At 56.2% G+C, this 23,436-nt stretch overlaps 3 protein-coding genes across 3 annotated transcripts; all 3 read left to right on the top strand.

The window, feature by feature from the left end:
* Positions 1–148: 148 nt before the first annotated feature.
* Positions 149–13,935, top strand: LOC311159458 (uncharacterized protein; the record flags this gene model as incomplete). Its single annotated transcript, XM_084215556.1, has 5 exons — positions 149–271; positions 2,512–2,809; positions 2,871–5,408; positions 7,365–9,874; positions 13,852–13,935. The coding sequence occupies 5 exons, from the start codon at positions 149–151 to the stop codon at positions 13,933–13,935; spliced, it is 5,553 nt and encodes a 1,850-aa protein (XP_084071682.1).
* Positions 13,936–15,078: 1,143 nt separating this feature from the next.
* On the top strand, positions 15,079–19,719 carry LOC311159456 (protocadherin gamma-B5-like; the record flags this gene model as incomplete). The annotated part of the gene is made up of 3 exons (XM_084215551.1): positions 15,079–15,153; positions 15,409–18,400; positions 19,403–19,719. 3 exons carry the CDS (start codon positions 15,079–15,081, stop codon positions 19,717–19,719), a joined length of 3,384 nt encoding a protein of 1,127 aa, XP_084071677.1.
* Positions 19,720–19,836: 117 nt separating this feature from the next.
* LOC311159455 (protocadherin gamma-A10-like) lies at positions 19,837–23,000 on the top strand (the record flags this gene model as incomplete). Its single annotated transcript, XM_084215550.1, has 2 exons — positions 19,837–22,299; positions 22,965–23,000. The coding sequence occupies 2 exons, from the start codon at positions 19,837–19,839 to the stop codon at positions 22,998–23,000; spliced, it is 2,499 nt and encodes an 832-aa protein (XP_084071676.1).
* Positions 23,001–23,436: the final 436 nt, after the last annotated feature.

Raw genomic sequence — 23,436 nt, 5'->3', positions numbered from 1 at the left:
TTTCTTCAGAGTTGTAATTACACTTTCATTCGGGCCTTTGTTTCCAGGAAGGTTGTAGCTTATTTCCACATTTCTGGTCAGTACTTTTAAATATGAAACAGTGACTGTTGTTTTTCAGGACATCCTTGCTTCAGTCACTTAAGACTGAATGGTGTGTGGGGACTATGAAGCAGAAGTGATAAGGGACTCTGTTGTAATTTGTCAGAAGATTTACCTGGAGAAAGAAGCTGATGAGAAGCTGTTTAAAATGATGGTTTCAAAACTGTGCAAGGTGAGCAGGGTGTGCAGTAGGAAATGTTGCTGAGGTGAGGAGTAATTCCTCAAATGAACTGACTATGCTATTTTCCCATGTGAGTCCTCAGGGCCACACACTCGCAGCTTCTCAGTGACTTCTCCATGCTCTCAGGTGTGAATTTCAAGGCCTGCAATAAAGGCCTAGGAGACTTCACTGTGAGCATCTCTGACTCCTTGTTGTCTTCTAGTGTTTCCTTGCCTTGTCAGATTCATGTTTTCGGGTTTCCTGTAGGAGTTTTGTTTTGTTTTGTTTTCCCTTGATTTACTCACTATGTGGGTATACTTACAATTATCAACAACCCATCTTTATTTAGTAACATATGATGTGCCCATGTCCCCTGCTCTTGTTGCAGTGGGAGTGGAAGGCAGGAGATATGAGAGTGACGTTTTTAATGTTCCTGTTCCAAGAAATAGATGTAAATATGACTTAAGTAGACTTTGCCTCTCTGTGGAGCAGAGCATGTGATAAGGATGGGGAGAAGATTCCCTCAAAGCCAATGGTTTGATGAGCCATGCTCCTTTGGGTGACTGCTGAACTTTTATTATGATTTTTTATCATTTGTGTGCTCCAGAATCCTTCAGTTCCTCATCATAATTGTGATTATTAGCAGACAATTGTACCTCCCTTCTGGGTGTGGCTGTAGTGCATTATCATTTTATGAGAGATTTGAGCAGTGAGGAGATGGCCACAAGCAGAACATCACAGTGGTCTGGTGTGGAAGAAACAGCAGAGAGGGGAGCTCAGTGTGTGAGGCTGGAGAAGAACTCGGTCACTGCCTTGCTTGTCACATGTCACAGATAACACCAGGCTGTGCCTGCTGGCGTCCAGGGTGATTTGAGTCACTTCTGTAGAGCAAGGCAGACCTAGAAAATATTCTTGCATCTGTCCATTTCCATGTGTTTCTGACTCTTGCATTGCTTGTAGTCATGAGCTCAGCCTCAGGGTGTCTGATCTCATGTGGGCCCTGACTGGGCCCAGGTCTGTTCAGCACCTCCATGGCCAAAGGGACTGAGGCACCTTCAGGCAATTTGCAGCTGACACCAACTGGAGCTGATTCCCGGCAGGGCAGAGGTGGCAGCCAGGGACAGGCTGGAGAAGTGGCCCCGTGCAGCCATCATGAAATGGATCAAAGTGCAAGGTCCTGCAGCTGGGCTGGTGCAATCCCCAGGTGGAAAGAGAGAGTGGGGGATAGGGAAGAGCTTTGCAGAGAAGTGCTTTGGGTGATTGGTGGGTGATAAGGTGGGACATGAGCTGCCCATAGGCACCAGCTGCTGGAATTGTGTCCTGCCCTGCATGACAAGCACTGTGCCTGGCAGCTCGAGGAAGGTCCTTCCTCTCTTCTAAACTCTTTTTGTGAGAACTTAGACTGCATGGATATCTTGGGCCAATGTCTCAATGGACATGCTAGAGTTCCCAGAAGGATCATGGAAGTGGCCTGAGGGTTGGAACATCTTTGTTATGCAGAAGGACTGAAGCAGTTTGGGTCTTCCAGCACAGAGAAATGATACATCTGTGTAGACTTATCACCTTTTTTTTGCTGTTTCTCTTTAAGCTTATTGGAAATATGGACAAAGCTCTTTTTATGAGTGCCAGTGATCACCGTACAGCAGTGAAGTGTTTTTAAATAAAAGAAGGGAAGTTTTGATTACGAGAAAACTTTTCAGTATTGGTTGTGAGAAAAGGGAAGATATTGCCCAGAGAAGTTTTGAATATGCCTCCAATGTTCCAGTCTAGCAGAAAGTTTTCCTGCCCATGGCAGAGGTGTGAATTAAATGACCTTTGTGGAATCTTTTATACTGAATACATTGGTTTGCTCTGTGAAGGACTCAGCATTGCTTTGTACTTTCGGTTGTCAGGTGCTCAGAAATGGAAATGTAGATGAAGCAAGTTTAATGAGTCACAATCAAAAGATGAAAAGTTTTTCTGCTATCTTGGCATAAGGTGATGCTTACATTGCTTTAGGCTGATCTTTATCTTACAATAAATAGTCTCAAATAATGAATAACATAATGAATAGCAATTTAAGACATGTGACAAAGTGCCATCAAGCTCTTGAATTCTTCCCTATATTATCGTTTATTGCTGCTGTAGATGGGCCGTGATTTTAGTAAGAGCAGCAGAATTCCATTATTTACTCCCCTGCAATGAATATTTCCTCCTGACTGTAAAATGTTACTGAAAAGAATGCCCTATAAACACCCGACACCACATCTCAGATTGCTATGCCTCGGAGTGGAATGAAGGAAGAGCTTCTGCTCTGGCTGTTTGCGGTCGGGAGAGCCCCCGGGGCCGGTGCAGCCGCCGAGCCCCGCCCCCAGCCGGGCCCCCTTGAGCGCGGCCATCCGGCGGCTGCAGTGGCGCGGCGGCGCCTCCGGGTGTCGCTGTTGGCCGCCGCCGAGCGGCGCTGGAGCCGCCGCCGCCGCCGCAGCAGCGTCCTGCCCCCGCAGGCTGCTCGCTCGCCCGGCGCCGGCCACAGCGGCAGCGGCACCGCCAGCAGCAGCAGCAGCAGCGGCGGCGAGAGAGGAAGCCCGAGCGGACTGTCTGCCTTTCAGCGGTGTGTGTTGTGGGCGGCGAGAGCGGCTGGAAGGGAGGCAGGGCAGCGGCAGTCGGCAGGAGCGCGGCGAGCGCAGTGGGCAGAGAATGGCGGTGAGGCGGCGGCAGAGGCGCGGGCCGGGCGGCGGGCGAGCGCTGCTGGCCGCGCTGCTGCTGCTGCTGCTGTGCGTGTGGTGCCGGGCGGCGGCCGAGCGGGTCCGCTACGCCATCCCCGAGGAGCTGGGCAGGGGCTCGCTCGTGGGGCCGCTGGCGCGGGACCTGGGGCTCAGCGCGGACGAGCTGCCGGCGCGCAAGCTGCGGCTGAGCGAGGAGAAGCAATACTTCACGGTGAATGAGGAGAACGGGAACCTGTACGTGAACGAGAGGCTGGACCGGGAGGAGATGTGTGGCGAGTCGGCGACCTGCTCCGTCAGCTTCGAGGCGCTGGTGCACAACCCGCTGAACGTCTTCCACGTCGAGGTGGCGATCGAGGACGTGAATGACAATTCCCCGGTCTTTAGCAAGGCTGCTCTGGACCTCGAGATTGGTGAGTGGATCCCTCCCGGTGCTCGGTTTCCACTGGAAATGGCGCTAGATGCAGACGCAGGAAGCAACTCGCTGCTGACTTACCAACTCACCAGCAACCCGTCGTTCTCACTGTCAGTGAAGGAAAAGCCGGGTGGAAAGAAGCAGCCGGAATTAGTACTGGAGAGAGTGTTGGACCGGGAGAAGCAGAGTTCCTTTGAGTTGGTGCTGGCAGCCGTAGACGGTGGGGATCCCCCGAGGTCCGGGACTGTCCAAGTTCACATCAACGTGACGGATTTAAACGACAACCCTCCCGTGTTCAGCAAAAGTGTGTACGAGGGGCGAGTGGCAGAGAATCTGTCAGTGGAATCGGTGGTGCTGCGAGTACACGCCACGGATGCTGACGCAGGCTCCAACGGCCGAGTGTCCTACTCCTTTGGCAGCGTCCCGGACTTCGTCAGGGCCTTGTTCACTATCGACAGCGAGAGCGGGGAAGTGCGGACAGCGGGTGCCCTCGATTTCGAGGAGAAGAATAAATACATCTTCACTGTGGAGGCGACGGACGGCGGCGGTCTCAGCGATGACTGCGAAGTGCAGATCGACATCACGGACGTGAATGACAACGCCCCCGAGATCACCATTCTGTCGCTGTCGAGTCCCGTGCCCGAGGACGCGCCATCCGGCACCGTGGTGGCCGTGTTGAAAGTGAGGGACAGAGACTCCGGCGAGAACGGTCAGGTGTCGTGCGAGCTGTCGGGAGAGGCGCCGCTGTCCATCGTGGCGTCGCCGGCTGGCTCGTACAAGGTGGTGACATCGGGCGCGCTGGACCGCGAGCAGGCGTCCGAGCACCGCGTGACGGTGGTGGCCCGGGACCGGGGCAGGCCGGCGCTGCGGAGCAGCAGGGAGCTGGTGCTGGAGGTGTCGGACGTGAACGACAACGCGCCGGTGTTCGAGGAGGCAGCGTACAGCGCGTACGTGGCGGAGAACAACGCGTTGGGCGCGCTGGTGCTGCGCGTGCAGGCGCGGGACGCGGACGCGGGCGCCAACGGGCGCGTGAGCTACTGGCTGGCGGGCGGCAGCGCGGGCGCGGCGGGCGCGGCGCCGCCCGTGTCGGTGGAGGCGCGGAGCGGCGCGCTGTACGCGCAGCGCTCCTTGGACTACGAGCAGTGCCGCGAGTTCACGGTGGCCGTGCGGGCGCAGGACGGCGGCTCGCCGGCGCGCAGCTCCACGGCCACGGTGCGCGTCTTCGTGCTGGACCGCAACGACAACGCGCCCAGGGTGCTCTGGCCCGCCGCGGCGGCTCCGGGAGAGGCTGCGGGAGGAGCGGCGCCGACGCCTTTCGAGGTGGTTCCGCGCTCGGCCGAGGCCGGCTACCTGGTGGCCAAGGTGGTGGCGGTGGACGCGGACGCGGGGCGCAACGCGTGGCTGTCGTACGAGCTGGTGCAGGCGTCGGAGCCGGCGCTGTTCCGCGTGGGGCTGCACAGCGGCGAGGTGCGCACGGCGCGCGCCGTGGGCGAGCGCGACGCGGCCAAGCAGCGCGTGGTGGCCGTGGTGAAGGACCACGGGCAGCCGGCGCTGTCGGCCACGGCCACGCTGCACGTGGTGCTGGCCGAGAGCTTGCAGGAGGCGCTGCCGGAGCTGAGCGAGGGGCCGGCGGGCGCCGAGGAGGCGGCGGCGGCCGAGCTGCAGTTCTACCTGGTGCTGGCGCTGGCGCTGCTCTCGGCGCTCTTGGTGCTGAGCGTGGCGCTGGCCGTGCTGGCGCGGCTGCGCCGGGCCGGGCCGCCCGCCGTGCTGCGCTGCCTGGGCGCGCAGCGCTTCTCGCTGGCCGGCGCCGCCTTCCCGGCCGACTTCTGCGAGGGCACCTTGCCCTACTCCTACAACCTGTGCGTGGCGCCGCCGGCCCGCGCCGTGCCCGAGGCCGCTTGGCCGCCGCCGCCGCCGGTGCCCATCCTGTCGGCGGAGGAGCTTCTGGGCGGGGATTCCTGCGACAAGCCGAACCTGGACAGTGAGCTCGCCTTGGGAGACCAACCCGCCAATCCCGAGGCACCGCAGGTCTGTAAAGCCTGAACTTCTTCCTTTTCTAAAAGTTCCCGAAACGTCATCTTTTTTTCTCGCGTGTTCTCTGCGTGGTGTCAGTGGGGATTGGTCATCTGTGTTCCATGTAGCGGCGGAAGTTTTTCATTTTTTGTTGGTAACAGCTTCTGGTGACAGGCTGTGTCTTTAGCTCTCCTTCCGGCTAGCAGCAGCGTTTCTCAGTGCTTCTCCTTGTTTCTTGGAGTTGTGTGTGTGAGTTCTACAGTCTCGTCTCTTAACTTAATTAATGAACTTCATGAATGAACGGGCCATATCCAGTTCCTGTAGAGCACGAAGCCCTTGGTTCTTCCTTGGTCACAGGTTCAGCTACAGGCTCCAGGTTTTGTCTGCAACACTCGAGCTTCATTAATTTAAATGTGGTAACAACATTGAGTGCAGATTCGTATTGTGCTGAAGGAGAATGGCTGATTCTGCATGGTGGAAGTCGAGGGGGAAAAAAAATCCGACCAAGGAAGCAGTGACATCTTTTTTTGGAGATATTTCCTTCCTGTTTGATTTATTTAGAAAGGGTGTGCTTGGAACTCGTGTATAGCTTTACCCAAACCCGTTCTTTAATATTTTTTTTTTTATCCCGGTTAGATTTAGAATATAAACGAATGTAGTAAGTTCATTTCACTCTTTTTCTGAGTGAAAGAAGAGATCGTCTCCCATTTCGGGGGAGAGGAATGCAGTGTGAGTCCAGACGCTTCGTTTATTCGTCCTCGCTGGCCCAGTTCGCTCTGTTTTACTCTTCATGGTTTTTTGTTCGTGCACTGGTGAGAGTGCTGAAGGAGTTCTGTATCAGAGATTGTTATTTTTCTATCGTCTTTACACAAAGATGTTAGGGGTTTTAATTGAAGACGGGTATATATAGAACAGCAAATTTCTGCAATTCTGTTTACTAGGATAAACATCTGAGGCATGAAGGGACCACACATTAGAAAGATCGGCCAGAGGAGGGTTTAGGCAGTTGAATCGAGCCCATTTGTACATTGATTATTGGTCAGCTCATTTTCAAAAGTTGTACTTTTGTTCTATGGTTCTATAATTTCTTTCTTGAATGCATATCCAACAAATGTGATTAAGAAATACTTACAAAAATAAGTTACTAACGAACTACGGTGCTTTACACATTCATTTCAGAAAAAAAGGAAACTTAGATTGACTTGATTAAATAACTAAGAAAACACTAGGGATCTCTTAGGAAAGGATGTCGTTTATTACAAGTCCTGAAACTTTACTTTGAGAGTTTCAGCTGCATCTTTAGTTTACCTAAAATTGGATCCTCTAACAATTTGCTCCCTGTCTTCAAAAAGCATGCAATCGCTCTCGACCCTCTTGTGTTAATGAACCTGATACCTTTGTTTCTTCGGGGTTCGGTATCTTCGTGATTTCTCTCTGAGAGCCTGTTGTTGAAGATGCTTTTGAACAAAAAGGATAAGAAGACTAATTATCTGCTGGGTAAAATGCGAAAACTGTGTTTTAAATTATGTTTAATGAGATTGGTAAGTGATGAGTTTCCCACGCGGTTAAAGAACCACGCCCAGGGAATGCTTCTGCCTTCCTCCCGGTGGTGATACCCCGGAGGATGTAAGCAGAGATGGGCTGGAAAAATGAGGAGGCAGGAGATCGGCGATGGACGAAAAGTGACATCTCCATTGCAACGGTGCCCTGAATGGAGCAAGGCAGGGCGGGCAGCGCTCGGTGCCTGCAGTGCCGGGAGGAGGCTGCGGGCGCCGCTGTTGACCGAGAGGAGCGAGAGGAAGCTCGGAGCGCTGCAGCCCCGCCCGCTGCGGATCGGCTCGCTCGGTTGCTCGCTCCCTGTCAGAACCTGCGTTCCGCGATCCTCCCTGAGGTACTGGTCCATTTTGGAGCCCGGCGGAGGCACCGGCAGCTGCGCACTAAGCTGAGTGCCTAAGCTGAGAGCATTGAGTGTCAGCGGGATTGGATCGGCGGTGCTGCGGTGCCGGCGGTGCCGCAGCGGAGATGTGCGCGGCGGGGAGGCGCTGGGGCCGGCGGCAGCGAGCTCTGCTCTGGGCCGTCCTGCTGGCGGCGTGGGAGGCGGCGTGGGGGCAGCTGCGCTACTCGGTGCCCGAGGAGATGCCCAAGGGCTCGTTCGTGGGCGACGTGGCCAAGGACATGGGGCTGCCTCTGTCGGAGATCCGAGAGCGCGGCGTCCGCATTGTATCGGAAGGTAGGACGCAGTATTTTGCTTTGCACGGGAAGACGGGACATTTAGTGACGGCGGAGAGGATCGACAGAGAGCAGCTGTGCGAGAGAGTGCAGCAATGCGTGCTGCGCTGTGAGCTGATAGTGGAGGGACAAATGCAGGTTTATGGGATACAAGTGGAAATCACGGACATTAATGACAATTCCCCCAGCTTCAGGGAGGCAGAAAAAGAACTGAGAATGAGCGAGACGACAACACCGGGGTCGCGGTTTCCCCTAACGGAGGCTCACGATGCTGACTCGGGCCGGAATTCTCTGCAGAGCTACGAGCTGAGCGGTGACGAGCACTTCTCGCTGGCCGTGCAGGCGGGCCCCGGCGGCGATCAGCGTCCCGAGCTGGTGCTGGCGAAGGCGCTGGACCGGGAGGAGGCGGCGTTTCACGAGCTGGTGCTGAGGGCGAGTGACGGCGGCGATCCGGCACGGACGGGCACGGCTCGGATCCGCGTGACCGTGGTGGACGCAAACGACAACGCGCCCGTGTTCAGCCAGGCGGAGTACACGGTGCGTGTGCCCGAGGACGTGCCCGTGGGCTCCACCCTTGTCTCTGTCAAGGCCAGTGACAGTGACGAGGGTTTGTATGGACACGTGAAATACTCGATTCAAAAAATTACAGAGAAAGCCTCACAGATTTTACAGCTGGATGCCGACACGGGAGCAATCACCCTGTTACGGAACCTGGACTTCGAGGAAGTCGATTCCTACGAACTGGAGGTGCAGGCACATGACGGGGAAGGCCTTTTTGACACGGCAAAAGTTGTGGTCATTGTAACAGATGTGAACGACAATGTACCAGAGATTTCGATGCGGTCGTCATTGAGCGAGATCTCAGAAGACGCCCCCTCGGGAACTGTGGTGGCCCTGCTGCACGTGAGGGATGCAGACTCCGGGGCTAACGGCGAGGTGCGATGCTCCCTCGACGGAGGGGGCCCGTTCCAACTGGAGAAATCCTTTGACAACTACTACCGTGTGGTGACAGCGAGAGAGCTGGACCGGGAGCAGGTGTCGGAGTACAACGTGACGGTGCGGGCGGCCGACGGCGGGTCGCCGGCGCTGCAGAGCAGCGCGGTGCTGGCGCTGCGGGTGCTGGACGTGAACGACAACGCGCCGGTGTTCGCGCAGGAGCGGTACAGCGCGCGTGTGGCGGAGAACAACGCGGCGGGCGCGCTGGTGCTGACGGTGCGCGCCACGGACGCGGACTGGGGGCAGAACGCGCGCGTGCGCTACCGGCTGGCGGAGGGGCGGGTGCGGGGCGCGCCGCTGTCGTCGTACGTGTCGGTGCAGGCGGAGACGGGCGCGCTGTACGCGCTGCGCTCCTTGGACTACGAGCAGCTGCGCGAGCTGCAGCTGTGGGTGCGGGCGGAGGACGGCGGCGCGCCGGCGCTGAGCAGCAACGTGTCGGTGCGGCTGCAGATCGTGGACGAGAACGACAACGCGCCGCAGGTGCTGTACCCGCCGCCGGCCGCAGCGGCGGGCCCGGGCTCGGGCTCGGGCTGGACGTGGTCGGGCGTGGAGCTGGCGCCGCGGCGCTCGGAGGCGGGCGCGCTGGTGGCCAAGGTGGTGGCGGTGGACGCGGACGCGGGGCAGAACGCGTGGCTGTCGTACGAGCTGGCCAAGGCCACGGAGCCGGGGCTGTTCCGCGTGGGGCTGCACAGCGGCGAGGTGCGCACGGCGCGCTCGCCGCTGGCCCGCGACGCGGCGCGCCACAGCCTGGTGGTGCTGGTGCGCGACCACGGGCGGCCGGCGCTGTCGGCCACGGCCACGCTGAGCGTGGTGCTGGCCGAGAGCGTGGCCGAGCTGCTGGCCGAGCTGGGCAGCGCGGCCGACGAGGCGGCGGCGCCGGCCGAGCCGGCCGCCGGCCTGACGCGCTGGCTCGTGCTGGCCGTGGCCGCCGTGTCGTGCCTCTTCGTGGCCTTCCTGCTGCTGCTGCTGGCGCTGCGCCTGCGCCGCTGGCACCGCCAGCAGCTGCTGCCGCCGGACAGCGGCGCCTTGCGCGGCGTGCCCGTCTCGCACTTCGTGGGCATCGACGGCGTGCGCGCCTTCCTGCAGTCCTACTCGCACGACGTGTCGCTCACGGCCGACTCGCGCAAGAGCCAGCTGCGCTTCTCGGCCGCCAGCTCCTGCGACACCCTCCCGGCCCGCCCGCCGCCCGACGAGCCCGCGCCGCTGCTCGGGGTCGAGGACCCTGCCGGCGCCCTCCCCTCGGACCCCACCCCATCCTCGGTGAGTTTCTCTTCTCAGATTTTCTCAGCGACTCTTTCTCCTAATGGTGCCCTGCCCTTTCCGCGCCTTGTTCTCTGGCTTGCATCGGAGATTTTCTCTAAAAGCATGGTAAAGTTTCCTTCGTTGAAATTCTGAAGGTTGGTGCCCGTTGCTGTCTCTATGTGAACATGGGGTTAGTCCTCAGCCTTCCAGTGAGTGAAGAAAGAAGGAAGGAGAAGGCGGCTGCTGTTGGCAGGCTGTTGGTTATGTCGGAGGTTTAGGTATTGATCATGTTCCAGCTATTGTTCCCCTATATCAGCTGTGCTGTGTAGAATCTGTGTTCCTGATAGCATTTGCTCTACTGAAGGGATGGGTCCCATTCTTGAGAAACACAAGTTTTTAGCAGGTTTGTGTGTCTTTCCAAGACCACAATGTGCTTGAATAGGTAGAATGTGTCTTGAACAAAATGCTGATGGCTTTGCGTGGAACCTCTCTGCACGTTGTTCTCAGCCTTTATCATTCTCCATGATACATAGTGGAGGTCAGCAGGAAAAGTGTCTGCATCATACATGCTTTGGTCTTTTTTGCCAAGAGAGGTTTGGACCAGGCAACAAGTGGTCCTTGATGATGTCTGTCTGTCTGCTGTGAACATGAAGGATCCTCTTGAAGTTTTGATTCTTTGAAAAGCCTGTGGGTGGCTGCATGTGGAGGAGGAAATGCAGGAGGAAATTGAAGAACTGCTTTGGTAGTTTTCTTGTTTTTTAAGGTTGAGCTATGTCAGATGGAACTGGATGAGAGTTAGCTAGAAAATATTTAGAATGACAAGAGAATTGTCTGGATGGGGAGGAGAGATTCAAGATGCAGTGGGAGATACAAGGTGGGCATGATTCCCTGTGAGCAGATATTCACTGAGTCAGTGTCTCTTGGAAGACTGCTCAGCTTTTCCTTTGAGACCTTTTGAGTCTCTTCACAGAATTTCAGTGAGCAGCAAGTGTAGCTTCCACTGCACAGAGGTGTCCAGACAGCTGTGTGAAATTGGTGCTGGGAAGAGAAATGGTCTGGGGAACTGGGCCTCCACTGTCACATGTTTTTAGGATAGATGGGTGAAAGGACACCATGGATGGTGTGAAGGGTTGGAAATGTGAGTGCTGTGAGCTGTGTGTGAATGTCTGCTGAAAGACTCAAGGGAATGTTTTCCTCCATTCCCTGTCCAGCTCCTATCTCCAGGATGAAGCAGTGTGAGATTTTTCTTCCCAAAGTAATTGTCTAGAACATCAGTATTCCAGCTAAATGGAGAACCCTGGGAGGTTCTTGCTAAGTATTTTCATGTCATCGCAATTGTGTCACTTCAAAGCTTAATTTTGTATTTACGTCAGGTGGGGTATGGGAAATGCCAGCTGTGCATTCAGGGCCTATGAACAATGTCATCAATCATCTACTCTGAGTTATATAATGCAGAATTATTTTGTGAGCTCTTCAATTCTGCAGGTGTTAACTTTCTGTCTGATTCTTCTGATCATCTGAAAATGGTTCTTTCATGTTTAGAGGTGAAAAGACAGAGACATTTCCATAGGCATGTTTTTTGGAAATGTCTCTTTAATAAACGTTTTTTCCTATCACATGCCTAGGGTCTGAAGTCAAATATTATCCATGATAAGGAGATACTGTCTGAGTAGCTTTCTTCTTGGTGGAGGCTCTCTAAATTATGAAGATCTATGCTATGCATGGGAGCTGTGAAAGGTCAGGAGGGAGTTTTGGGAGCATGGTGTGTGAGGAGGTCCTGGTGGAGCCATGGCATGTGTTTTCTTGGTCCCCAGGGCTATTGCTGGCCTACTGAAAATGAGTCAGGAGGAGTCTCATGATTTCCAATTTTATGGTTTGGACTGAACTGGCCTAGTTTGGGTTCCATATTCCTTTGTATCTAGAGAGGAAGTTACACATGGTTTGGTTGAGTCCATGTGCTGAAGAATGAAGATGTTGGCTTTGACGTGATACTTGGATGTGAGGGTCTTTGGCAGAGCTGGTAATAATTTATGGCCTGTATGACATTTCCCAATTTTCAGATAATATGGAGGAACAGACTAATCTTAGTTGTGATTCTTAGGCTCTGAGAAGCTGTGCACATGAGCTTTCTTCTAATGATGTCTGAATGGAAAATTTGCTGTCATGTTATGTTTGGTCTGAGAGCAGAAGTCTGTGTATGCAGGGACAGGGCTGGTGCTGGAGTTCACTGTGATACAGCTCAAAATGAATGAATGTCCAGTTTCCTGGGTTGTGTATATACTACAGTTGACCCAATCTGAAATGTGAGGCTGTGATTAATACACTTCTGGTGTTTTCCCATTCTTGGCATGGTTGATTTCAAGGGGTTTTTTTTGATATTTTTTTTAGTTTGGCTCGCGTTGGTTTTTGGTCTGTTTGTATATTTGTTAAGGGGTGCAGTTTATTATCATTGTGCTTGGCAATCCTGCAAATTGCAAAACATATAATTACCTAGTAGGGAGAGTATCTCTCATCCATCCCTAGAAGCTGTAATCATAATATATAATCATAGCATGTAATCATATTATCCCAGAAACACAAAACCAGAGAATGGTTTATGTTGCAAAGGACCTTACAGATCCTCTTGTTCCTGCTGCTCTGCCAAGGGCAGGGACATCTTCCACCAGAGCAGGTGGCTCAGAGCCCCAGCCAGCCTGACCTTGAATATCTCATTCAAGAAATACAACTTCATGAATGGATTTTCCCCAAGGTTTCCCCAAGGTGCTGTTTTGTCTGTGGCCAACATGGAATCAAAATTGTGGTTTGTGTTGATGGTGAAAGTAAAGGCTGTGAATGCAGAGTGAGGAGGGTGAGAGCTCAGTTCTGTGCCAGGCAAATGTGGGACTCAGTGTGGGTCTGTCAGAGAAATGGTTTGATTTCATGCTTGGTGCCAAAGGCAGTGCCATTGATGTTCTGATCTGTTCTGATCAGTTCTGGTTTCTCTATCATGAAAGACAATGACAGTTCTCCAACAGTAACATTTTGCACAGTGACTGTTCATGTAGAACCATAACTGTTGTCTGGAAGTCGTAATTTCTCCTGTATGAAACCTCCATTTTCCACCTGTATCTCTATGCCACAATGTGATATAGAGTTTCTTTGGAATTGTAATTACACTTTCATGCAGGCCTTTGTTTCCAGGAAGGTTGCAGCTCATTTTCACATTTCAGGTCAGTACTTTGAAATATGAAACTGTGACTGTTGTTTTTCATCACATCTTTGCTTCAGTCACTTAACACTGAACGGTGTGTGGGGACTATGAAGCAGAAGTGATAAGGGAATCTGTTGTAATTTGTCAGAAGATTTACCTTGAGAAAGAGGCTGTTGAGAAGCTGTTTAAAATGATGGTGTCATAACTGTGCAAGGTGAGTAGGGTGTGCAGTAGGAAATGTTTCTGAGGAGAGCACTAATTCTTCAAATGAACCCGCTCTGCTGTTGTGCCATGTAAGTCCTCAGGGCCACACACTCGCAGCTTCTCAGTGACTTCTCCATGCTCTCAGGTGTGAATTTTAAGGCCTGCAATAAAGGCCTAGAAGATTTCACTGTGAGCATCTCTGACTTCTTGTTGTCTTCAAATGTTTCCTTATCTGATTGATGATTTTGGGGTTTCTATGGGTTTTTTGCTTTGTTTGGTTCTTCACTGATTTACTCAGTATGTGGGTTTACTTGCAATTATCAACAACCCATCTTAGTTTAGTAACATATGATGTGCCCATGTCCCCTGCTGTTATTGCAGTGGGAGTGGAAGGCAGGAGATATGAGAATGACTTTGTGTTCTGTTCCTGTTGGGAGAAATAGATGTAAATATGACTTCAGTAAACTTTGCCTTTCTGTGGAACAGAGCATGAGATAAGGATGGGGAGGAGATTCCCTCAAAGCCAATGGTTTGATGAGCCATTCTCCTTTGGATGACTGCTGATCTTTTAGTATGATTGTTTATCATTTGTGTGCTCTAGAATCCTTCAGTTCCTTTTCATAATGGTGCTGAGCAGACACTTGTGCCTCCCTTCTGGCTGTGTCAGCAGTGCATTATCATCTGATGAGAGATTTGAGCAGTGAGGAGATGGCCACTAGCAGAACCTCACAGTGGCCTGGTGTGGAAGAAAAAGCAGAGAGGGGAGCTCAGTGTGTGAGGCTGGAGAAGAACTCGGTCACTGCCTTGCTTGTCACATGTCACAGATGACACCAGGCTGTGCCTGCTGGAGTCCAGTGTGATTTGAGTCACTTCTGTAGAGCAAGGCAGGCCTAGAAAATGTTCTTGCATCTGTCCATTTCCATGTGTTTCTGACTCTGGCATTGCTTGTTGTCATGAGCTCAGCCTCAGGGTGTCTGATCTCATGTGGGCCCTGACTGGGCCCAGGTCTGTTCAGCACCTCCATGGCCAAAGGGATTGAGGCACCTTCAGGCAATTTGCAGCTGACACCAACTGGAGCTGATTCACGGCAGGGCAGAGGTGGCAGCCAGGGACAGGCTGGAGAAGTGGCCCCGTGCAGCCGTCATGAAATGGATCAAAGTGCAAGGTCCTGCAGCTGGGCTGGGGCAATCCCCAGGTGGAAAGAGAGAGTGGGGGATAGGGAAGAGCTTTGCAGAGAAGTGCTTTGGGTGATTGGTGGGTGATAAGGTGGGACATGAGCTGCCCATGGGCAGCTGCTGCTGGAATTGTGTCCTGCCCTGCATGACAAGCACACTGTCCGGCAGTTTGAGGGAAGTCCTTCCTCTCTTCTAAACTCTTATGAGAGTACAGACTGAATGCAGATCTTGAGCCAATATCCCAATGGAGATGCTAGAGTTCCCAGAAGGATCCTGGACGTGGCCTGAGGGTGTCTGCAGTGCAGAAGGACTGAAGGAACTTCCGTCTTCAAGCAGGAGAAATGATATCTCTGTTTAGGCTTTTGAAGTTATTTATAAACAGCCTAAAGGAATGATGGGACAAGCTGTTTTACGATGTCCAGTGATCATAGGACAGCAGAATGTTGTTTTCTACTAAAAGCAGGGAGGTTTTGAGTAGGAGAAAGCTTTTTAGTGTGAGTTGTGTCAAAAAGGAAGATATTGCCCAGAGAAATTTTGGAGATGTGCCTCCAACATTCAAGTCTAGTTGAAAGTCTTCCTGCTCGTGTCGGAGCTGTGGATTAAATGGGCTTTAGAACAATTTAAGTTGGAAAGTGAAAATATTGTTTGGCTCTATGAGGGAGTCAGCGTTGCTTTGCACTTTCCATTGTCAAATGGTCAGATATGTAGATGCAGATGAAGCAAGTTTAGTGAGTCAGAAAGAAAGGAGTAAATCTTATCCTGACGTCTTGGCATAGGGGATGCTTACATTGCTTTAGGTGGATCAGTATCTCCAACTAATTCTTCCCAGATAATGAAAGAACAGTTCAGGACAATGTGAAAAAGCTCTTGAAATCTTCCCTATGTTATCGGTTATTGCTGGTGTTAATGGCCAATTATTTTACCAAGAGCGGCTGAATTCCATTTTTTACTGCCCTGCAATGAATATTTCCTTCTGACTGTAGAATGTGACTGAAAAGAATTTCTTAAAAGCACCACCGGCCAACATATCTCAGATTGCTATGCCTCGGAGTGGAATGAAGGAAGAGCTTCTGCTCTGGCTGTTTGCGGTCGGGAGAGCCCCCGGGGCCGGTGCAGCCGCCGAGCCCCGCCCCCAGCCGGGCCCCCTTGAGCGCGGCCATCCGGCGGCTGCAGTGGCGCGGCGGCGCCTCCGGGTGTCGCTGTTGGCCGCCGCCGAGCGGCGCTGGAGCCGCCGCCGCCGCCGCCGCAGCGTCCTGCCCCCGCAGGCTGCTCGCTCGCCCGGCGCCGGCCACAGCGGCAGCGGCACCGCCAGCAGCAGCGGCGGCGGCGGCGAGAGAGGAAGCCCGAGCGGACTGTCTGTCTTTCAGCGGTGTCTGTTGTCAGCGGCGAGAGCGGCTGGAAGGGAGGCAGGGCACAGCGGCAGTCGGCAGGAGCGCGGCGAGCGCAGTGGGCAGAGAATGGCGGTGAGGCGGCGGCAGAGGCGCGGGCCGGGCGGCGGGCGAGCGCTGCTGGCCGCGCTGCTGCTGCTGCTGCTGTGCGTGTGGTGCCGGGCGGCGGCCGAGCGGGTCCGCTACGCCATCCCCGAGGAGCTGGGCAGGGGCTCGCTCGTGGGGCCGCTGGCGCGGGACCTGGGGCTCAGCGCGGACGAGCTGCCGGCGCGCAAGCTGCGGCTGAGCGAGGAGAAGCAATACTTCAGGGTGAATGAGGAGAACGGGAACCTGTACGTGAACGAGAGGCTGGACCGGGAGGAGATGTGCGGCGAGTCGGCGACCTGCACCGTCAGCTTCGAGGCGCTGGTGCACAACCCGTTGAACGTTTTCCACATTGAGGTGGCGATCGAGGACGTGAATGACAACTCCCCGGTCTTCCGGAAGTCTGCTCTGGACCTCGAGATCGGTGAATGGACGCTTCCCGGTGCTCGTTTTCCGCTGGAGATGGCCCGAGATTTAGACGCAGGAATCAACTCGCTGCTGACTTATCAACTCACGAGCAACCCGTCCTTTTCATTGTCAATGAAGGAAAAGCCGGGTGGAAAGAAGCAGCCGGAACTAGTTCTGGAGAGAATGTTGGACCGGGAGAAGCAGAGTTCCTTTGAGCTGGTGCTGATGGCGTTAGATGGTGGGGATCCGGCGAGGTCCGGGACTGTCCAAGTTCGCATCAACGTGACAGATGCCAACGACAACCCACCCGTATTCAGCAAAAGCGTCTACGAGGCGCGAGTGGCAGAGAATCTGCCAGTGGAGTCGGTGGTGCTGCGGGTACGGGCCACGGATGCTGACGCCGGCACCAACGGCCGAGTGTCCTACTCCTTTGGCACCGTCCCGGATGGCGTCAGCGCTTTGTTTACTATCGACAGTGAGAGCGGGGAAGTTAGGACAGTGGGTGTCCTCGATTTCGAAGTCCAGAGTAAATACATCTTCGGTGTGGAGGCAACGGATGGAGGCGGGCTCACCGATGACTGCGAAGTGCAGATCGACATCACTGACGAAAATGACAATGCACCCGAGATCACCATTCTGTCGCTCTCCAGTCCCGTAACCGAGGACGCTCCGGTAGGCACCGTGGTGGCCGTGCTGAAAGTGCGGGACCGGGACTCCGGCGAGAACGGCCAGGTGTCCTGCGAGCTGTCGGGAGAGGCGCCGCTGTTGATTGTGGCATCGCCGGGCGGCTCGTACAAGGTGGTGACATCGGGCGCGCTCGACCGCGAGCAGGCGTCGGAGCACCGCGTGACGGTGGTGGCCCGGGACCGGGGCAGGCCGGCGCTGCGGAGCAGCAGGGAGCTGGTGCTGGAGGTGTCGGACGTGAACGACAACGCGCCGGTGTTCGAGGAGGCGGCGTACAGCGCGTACGTGGCGGAGAACAACGCGCTGGGCGCGCTGGTGCTGCGCGTGCAGGCGCGGGACGCGGACGCGGGCGCCAACGGGCGCGTGAGCTACTGGCTGGCGGGCGGCAGCGCGGGCGCGGCGGGCGCGGCGCCGCTCGTGTCGGTGGAGGCGCGGAGCGGCGCGCTGTACGCGCAGCGCTCCTTGGACTACGAGCAGTGCCGCGAGTTCACGGTGGCCGTGCGGGCGCAGGACGGCGGCTCGCCGGCGCGCAGCTCCACGGCCACGGTGCGCGTCTTCGTGCTGGACCGCAACGACAACGCGCCCAGGGTGCTCTGGCCCGCCGCGGCGGCTCCAGGAGAGGCTGCGGGAGGGGCGGCGCCGACGCCTTTCGAGGTGGTTCCGCGCTCGGCCGAGGCCGGCTACCTGGTGGCCAAGGTGGTGGCGGTGGACGCGGACGCGGGGCGCAACGCGTGGCTGTCGTACGAGCTGGTGCAGGCGTCGGAGCCGGCGCTGTTCCGCGTGGGGCTGCACAGCGGCGAGGTGCGCACGGCGCGCGCCGTGGGCGAGCGCGACGCGGCCAAGCAGCGCGTGGTGGCCGTGGTGAAGGACCACGGGCAGCCGGCGCTGTCGGCCACGGCCACGCTGCACGTGGTGCTGGCCGAGAGCTTGCAGGAGGCGCTGCCGGAGCTGAGCGAGCGGCCGGCGGGCGCCGAGGAGGCGGCGGCGGCCGAGCTGCAGTTCTACCTGGTGCTGGCGCTGGCGCTGCTCTCGGCGCTCTTGGTGCTGAGCGTGGCGCTGGCCGTGCTGGCGCGGCTGCGCCGGGCCGGGCCGCCCGCCGTGCTGCGCTGCCTGGGCGCGCAGCGCTTCTCGCTGGCCGGCGCCGCCTTCCCGGCCGACTTCTGCGAGGGCACCTTGCCCTACTCCTACAACCTGTGCGTGGCGCCGCCGGCCCGCGCCGTGCCCGAGGCCGCTTGGCCGCCGCCGCCGCCGGTGCCCATCCTGTCGGCGGAGGAGCTTCTGGGCGGGGGTTCCTGCGACAAGCCGAGCCCGAGCAGCAGCGCCCTGACGGGAGAGCCGCCGGCCGACCTGGATGCAGCTCAGGTCTGTAACGAGAATCCTCCCTTCTGCGCCTTTAAATTACGGCATGCGGGTGGCAGCGAGCTCTTGTAGGCTTTTCTTCCTTGAGTCTCTTAGTGGTTATATTTTATTCCATGATACCGCGAAATAATCCCCTATCATGCTTCTTTTTTCACCAAGTGTTGCAAATGGGCAATTTCTGCCTCATCTGCTGTAAGATTGGACGGCTCAGTGGGAGATTCTTCCCCTTCAGCAGTTTTGAAGTACATTTAAAGTCGTAACACATTCTGTTTAGCTGAAATATTTTATTTTGGAAAATTTTGTTTTCCTAATTGTTATGCGTTATTAACGAAGGAGGTGGATTTTTATTGTGTAGCATGAGATGTACATGATGGGCTTGGTGTGGAGAGTTTTCTTTCCCGACAGCTTTTTGTCGAATCTTTGTGTTTTTACCTTCTGATAGGTGGACCAAACCCCTTCTTTTGAGGGAAGGCTACTAGTCCGGTTAAATTAGGATTTCAAAAAAGCTCTCTGTGGGTGGAGCCAACTCTGTATTTATTTCCTGCTAAGTACCAGGACTCTGTCCCTTACCTTATTGCCATCATCATCTACATGATGCCGATAATTCACTTAATTTCCAAGTATTAAGTCATCAGAATGAGCGTTGTCATGCCTGTATTGAGTAAAATTGTAATGAAAAATTGTGAAGTGGTGACTAGAGAACGGGGAGTAACGCAGATTTAGTAGGAGTGTGGGATGTGCAGGCGCAAAATAGCAACGACCTTCCCTGTAGTTCTGGATTCCGTGACCATTGTGAACAGTGTGACTGTTCACGAGTAGTTCTCCTATTCCTTAACAGTATTGGATCCGCTGAAAGGCTGTTCTTCAAGCTCGACTCGTATTAAAACTGGAATTGGTTGAGGAGTTTGCGCTTTTGATGGTATGCAGTAAATATCGTGATACCCCAGACTCGCATTCAGAGAGAGTTTCATCCATGTAAATACGATCAAAGACTTTTTCGGGCGGTAGGAATCGCATAAGCACAGGAGGCGTGCTACTTCTGTCACGTCCTCAGGGGTGGAGGATGAAACCAGAGATCAAAAGCCCAAGCAGGAGGTCCGCGCTGGACGAAAAGCGGCGTTTTCTCAGCGGTTATGTCCCGCCCTGCGAGCTGCCCGTGGGCAGGCAGGGCGGGCAGCGCCGGGCAGCGCTCGGTGCCTGCAGTGCCGGGAGGAGGCTGCGGGCGCCGCTGTTGACCGAGAGGAGCGAGAGGAAGCTCGGAGCGCTGCAGCCCCGCCCGCTGCGGACCCGCTCGATCACTCGCTCGCTCGGTATCAGGCTCGGCGGCCGGGAGGTCTGCGAGGGTGTCCGCGTTGCGGAGCCATTCTATAGCAAGACGGAGGAGCCGGTGGCTGAAATACCGTGCAGAAGCTGGGAGCAGAGTCGGAGCCGGAGCTGTCTGGGTTGGCGGCGAGCAGCTGCAAGCGAACGAGCGGTGCCGCAGCGGAGATGTGCGCGGCGGGGAGGCGCTGGGGCCGGCGGCAGCGAGCTCTGCTCTGGGCCGTCCTGCTGGCGGCGTGGGAGGCGGCGTGGGGGCAGCTGCGCTACTCGGTGCCCGAGGAGATGCCCAAGGGCTCCTTCGTGGGCGACGTGGCCAAGGACCTGGGGCTGCAGCTGCCGGAGATCCGAGATCATGGCGTCCGCGTTGTCTCTGAAGGTAGTACGCAGTATTTCGCTTTGCACGAGAAGACGGGACATTTAGTGACGGCGGAGAGGATCGACAGAGAGCAGCTGTGCCGGCTGGTGGAGAAATGCGTGCTGCGCTGTGAACTCATAGTGGAGGGACAGATGCAGGTTTACCGAATCGAGGTGGAGATCACGGATATTAACGACAACGCGCCGAGCTTCAAGGACGTTGAGCTGGAAGAGAGAATAGGTGAGACGACATCCCCGGGCTCGCGATTGCCCTTACCCGAGGCTCATGACCCGGACTCGGGCCGGAATTCCCTGCAGAGCTACGAGCTGAGCGGTGACGAGCACTTCTCGCTGGCCGTGCGGGCGGGCCCCGGCGGCGATCAGCGTCCCGAGCTGGTGCTGGCCAAGGCGCTGGACCGGGAGGAGGCGGCGTTTCACGAGCTGGTGCTGAGGGCGAGTGACGGCGGCGATCCGGCACGGACGGGCACGGCTCGGATCCGCGTGACCGTGGTGGACGCAAACGACAACGCGCCCGTGTTCAGCCAGGCGGAGTACACGGTGCGTGTGCCCGAGGACGTGCCCGTGGGCGCCACCCTTGTCACTGTCACAGCCACGGACGCCGACGAAGGGCTGAATGGTCATGTGAAATACTCGTTGAAAAAAGTGTCGGACGTGGCATCGAGTATCTTCCATCTTGACTCTCAGAGTGGAGCAATCACCCTGTTGCGGAGCCTGGACTTCGAGGAAGGTTACTCTTACGAACTGGAGGTGCAGGCACGGGACGGAGGAGACCATTTCGACACTGCCAAAGTAACGATCGCTGTCACGGACATAAACGATAATGCGCCGGTAATTTCGGTGAGGTCGGCATTAAGTGAAATTTCCGAGGACTCCCCGTCAGGGACGGTGGTAGCCCTGCTGCACGTGCAGGACCGGGACTCGGGGGCCAACGGCGAGGTGCGCTGCTCGCTCGACAAGGACATCCCGTTCCGGCTGGAGAAGTCTTTTGATGACTACTACAGAGTGGTGACAGCGAGAGAGCTGGACCGGGAGCAGGTGTCGGAGTACAACGTGACGGTGCGTGCGGCCGACGGCGGGTCGCCGGCGCTGCAGAGCAGCGCGGTGCTGGCTCTGCGGGTGCTTGACGTGAACGACAACGCGCCGGTGTTCGCGCAGGAGCGGTACAGCGCGCGTGTGGCGGAGAACAACGCGGCGGGCGCGCTGGTGCTGACGGTGCGCGCCACGGACGCGGACTGGGGGCAGAACGCGCGCGTGCGCTACCGGCTGGCGGAGGGGCGGGTGCGGGGCGCGCCGCTGTCGTCGTACGTGTCGGTGCAGGCGGAGACGGGCGCGCTGTACGCGCTGCGCTCCTTGGACTACGAGCAGCTGCGCGAGCTGCAGCTGTGGGTGCGGGCGGAGGACGGCGGCGCGCCGGCGCTGAGCAGCAACGTGTCGGTGCGGCTGCAGATCGTGGACGAGAACGACAACGCGCCGCAGGTGCTGTACCCGCCGCCGGCCGCAGCGGCGGGCTCGGGCTCGGGCTCGGTCTGGACGTGGTCGGGCGTGGAGCTGGCGCCGCGGCGCTCGGAGGCGGGCGCGCTGGTGGCCAAGGTGGTGGCGGTGGACGCGGACGCGGGGCAGAACGCGTGGCTGTCGTACGAGCTGGCCAAGGCCACGGAGCCGGGGCTGTTCCGCGTGGGGCTGCACAGCGGCGAGGTGCGCACGGCGCGCTCGCCGCTGGCCCGCGACGCGGCGCACCACAGCCTGGTGGTGCTGGTGCGCGACCACGGGCGGCCGGCGCTGTCGGCCACGGCCACGCTGAGCGTGGTGCTGGCCGAGAGCGTGGCCGAGCTGCTGGCCGAGCTGGGCAGCGCGGCCGACGAGGCGGCGGCGCCGGCCGAGCCGGCCGCCGGCCTGACGCGCTGGCTCGTGCTGGCCGTGGCCGCCGTGTCGTGCCTCTTCGTGGCCTTCCTGCTGCTGCTGCTGGCGCTGCGCCTGCGCCGCTGGCACCGCCAGCAGCTGCTGCCGCCGGACAGCGGCGCCTTGCGCGGCGTGCCCGTCTCGCACTTCGTGGGCATCGACGGCGTGCGCGCCTTCCTGCAGTCCTACTCGCACGACGTGTCGCTCACGGCCGACTCGCGCAAGAGCCAGCTGCGCTTCTCGGCCGCCAGCTCCTGCGACACCCTCCCGGCCCGCCCGCCGCCCGACGAGCCCGCGCCGCTGCTCGGGGTCGAGGACCCTGCCGGCTCCCTCCCCTCGGATTCCGCCCCTCCCTCGGTGAGTTACCTGGGCCAATTTTTTTGTTCGACGCTTCCCTTCACTTCTCCCCTCTCCTTTCTTCCCGTGGTCCGTGTACGGCGGAGTTAGAATTGCAGAGAAGGAAGGTAATGACACGTCCATCGGCACTCTGGGGCCTGGTTCTTCTTGCCGCGGGGAGGTGGACGTGGGGTCCCTGTTCAGCCTTAAATTTGGTGGGCATGATTGGAAAAGGGAGGATGCTCTTGGCTGGAGGTTTGTTCTTATAGGGTTACGTTTTTTTTCTTTTCTTGTCCTGACACGTGTCATTCCTCTCAGCATTCCCTATTCTCAATGGATGTGTTGGATCACATGACAGTGGAATTTTCATTGTTTGGAGGGTCTGGTGTTTCTCCGACGACACATGTTCCTAAATTGATAGACCTTGTTTTGAAACGACACTAGTCGTCCGGTGTGTAACATCACTTTAAACTTAAGAAATAAACTTTAAGAATCATGTACCTTCAATGTTAGCCATGTGCTGAAGGAGGATGAGCAGTGTTTGTGATGACAGGATCCTTGTTAGAGCTGTGTATCGCATATGCTCTTGAGAGTATTTTATTTTAGTTAGTAGTGCTCATTTCCTTTGCGTATCAGTGATTATTCTCAGACACTGAGAGGTTTTGTGTGCCGCTTTTCTTTCAAAGGAGGCTGACTGCGTTTTTAACTGTCCTGTGGCATAATGTTTGACCAGGGCGAAAAGTCTCTTTTTGTAGGTACAGGGCAGATTAGGAGTTTGCTGCGTTGTTTTTTTTTTTTTTTAATTTAAAAAGGTGTAAAGATGGTGTAGAAATTCAATTTGTCCTAGTTGTTATATGAGACCCACATTTGCGGTGCCTCGCATTCTTCCTTTTTTACTGTACAAAGAAATTACATTGAGGACTTGTGGGCATGGCCTTTGGTGTGAGCTCCTGTGTGAGTGGTTTCTTTTGACGTGTCACTCCCTAGATACCGTTCCCCTGTACCTACTCCTGTTGAGATATTCTGAAATGCCAGGTTCTTGAGCCTTGCAGAGAAATCCAACTCCCCTTCCCGGTAAATGTGGATGGCCTGATGGTGGTGGATGTTCAGGATGTTTTAGCTGGGGTTTATTACATGTTATTGCAGATTATGAGAGTC

The sequence above is a fragment of the Fringilla coelebs genome (genome assembly GCF_963513975.1).
Source record: "Fringilla coelebs genome assembly, chromosome: 15".
In the NCBI taxonomy this organism is placed as follows: domain Eukaryota; kingdom Metazoa; phylum Chordata; class Aves; order Passeriformes; family Fringillidae; genus Fringilla; species Fringilla coelebs.
The sequence above is the reverse complement of the archived record's forward strand: the minus strand, read 5'-3'. Positions and strand labels throughout refer to the sequence as shown.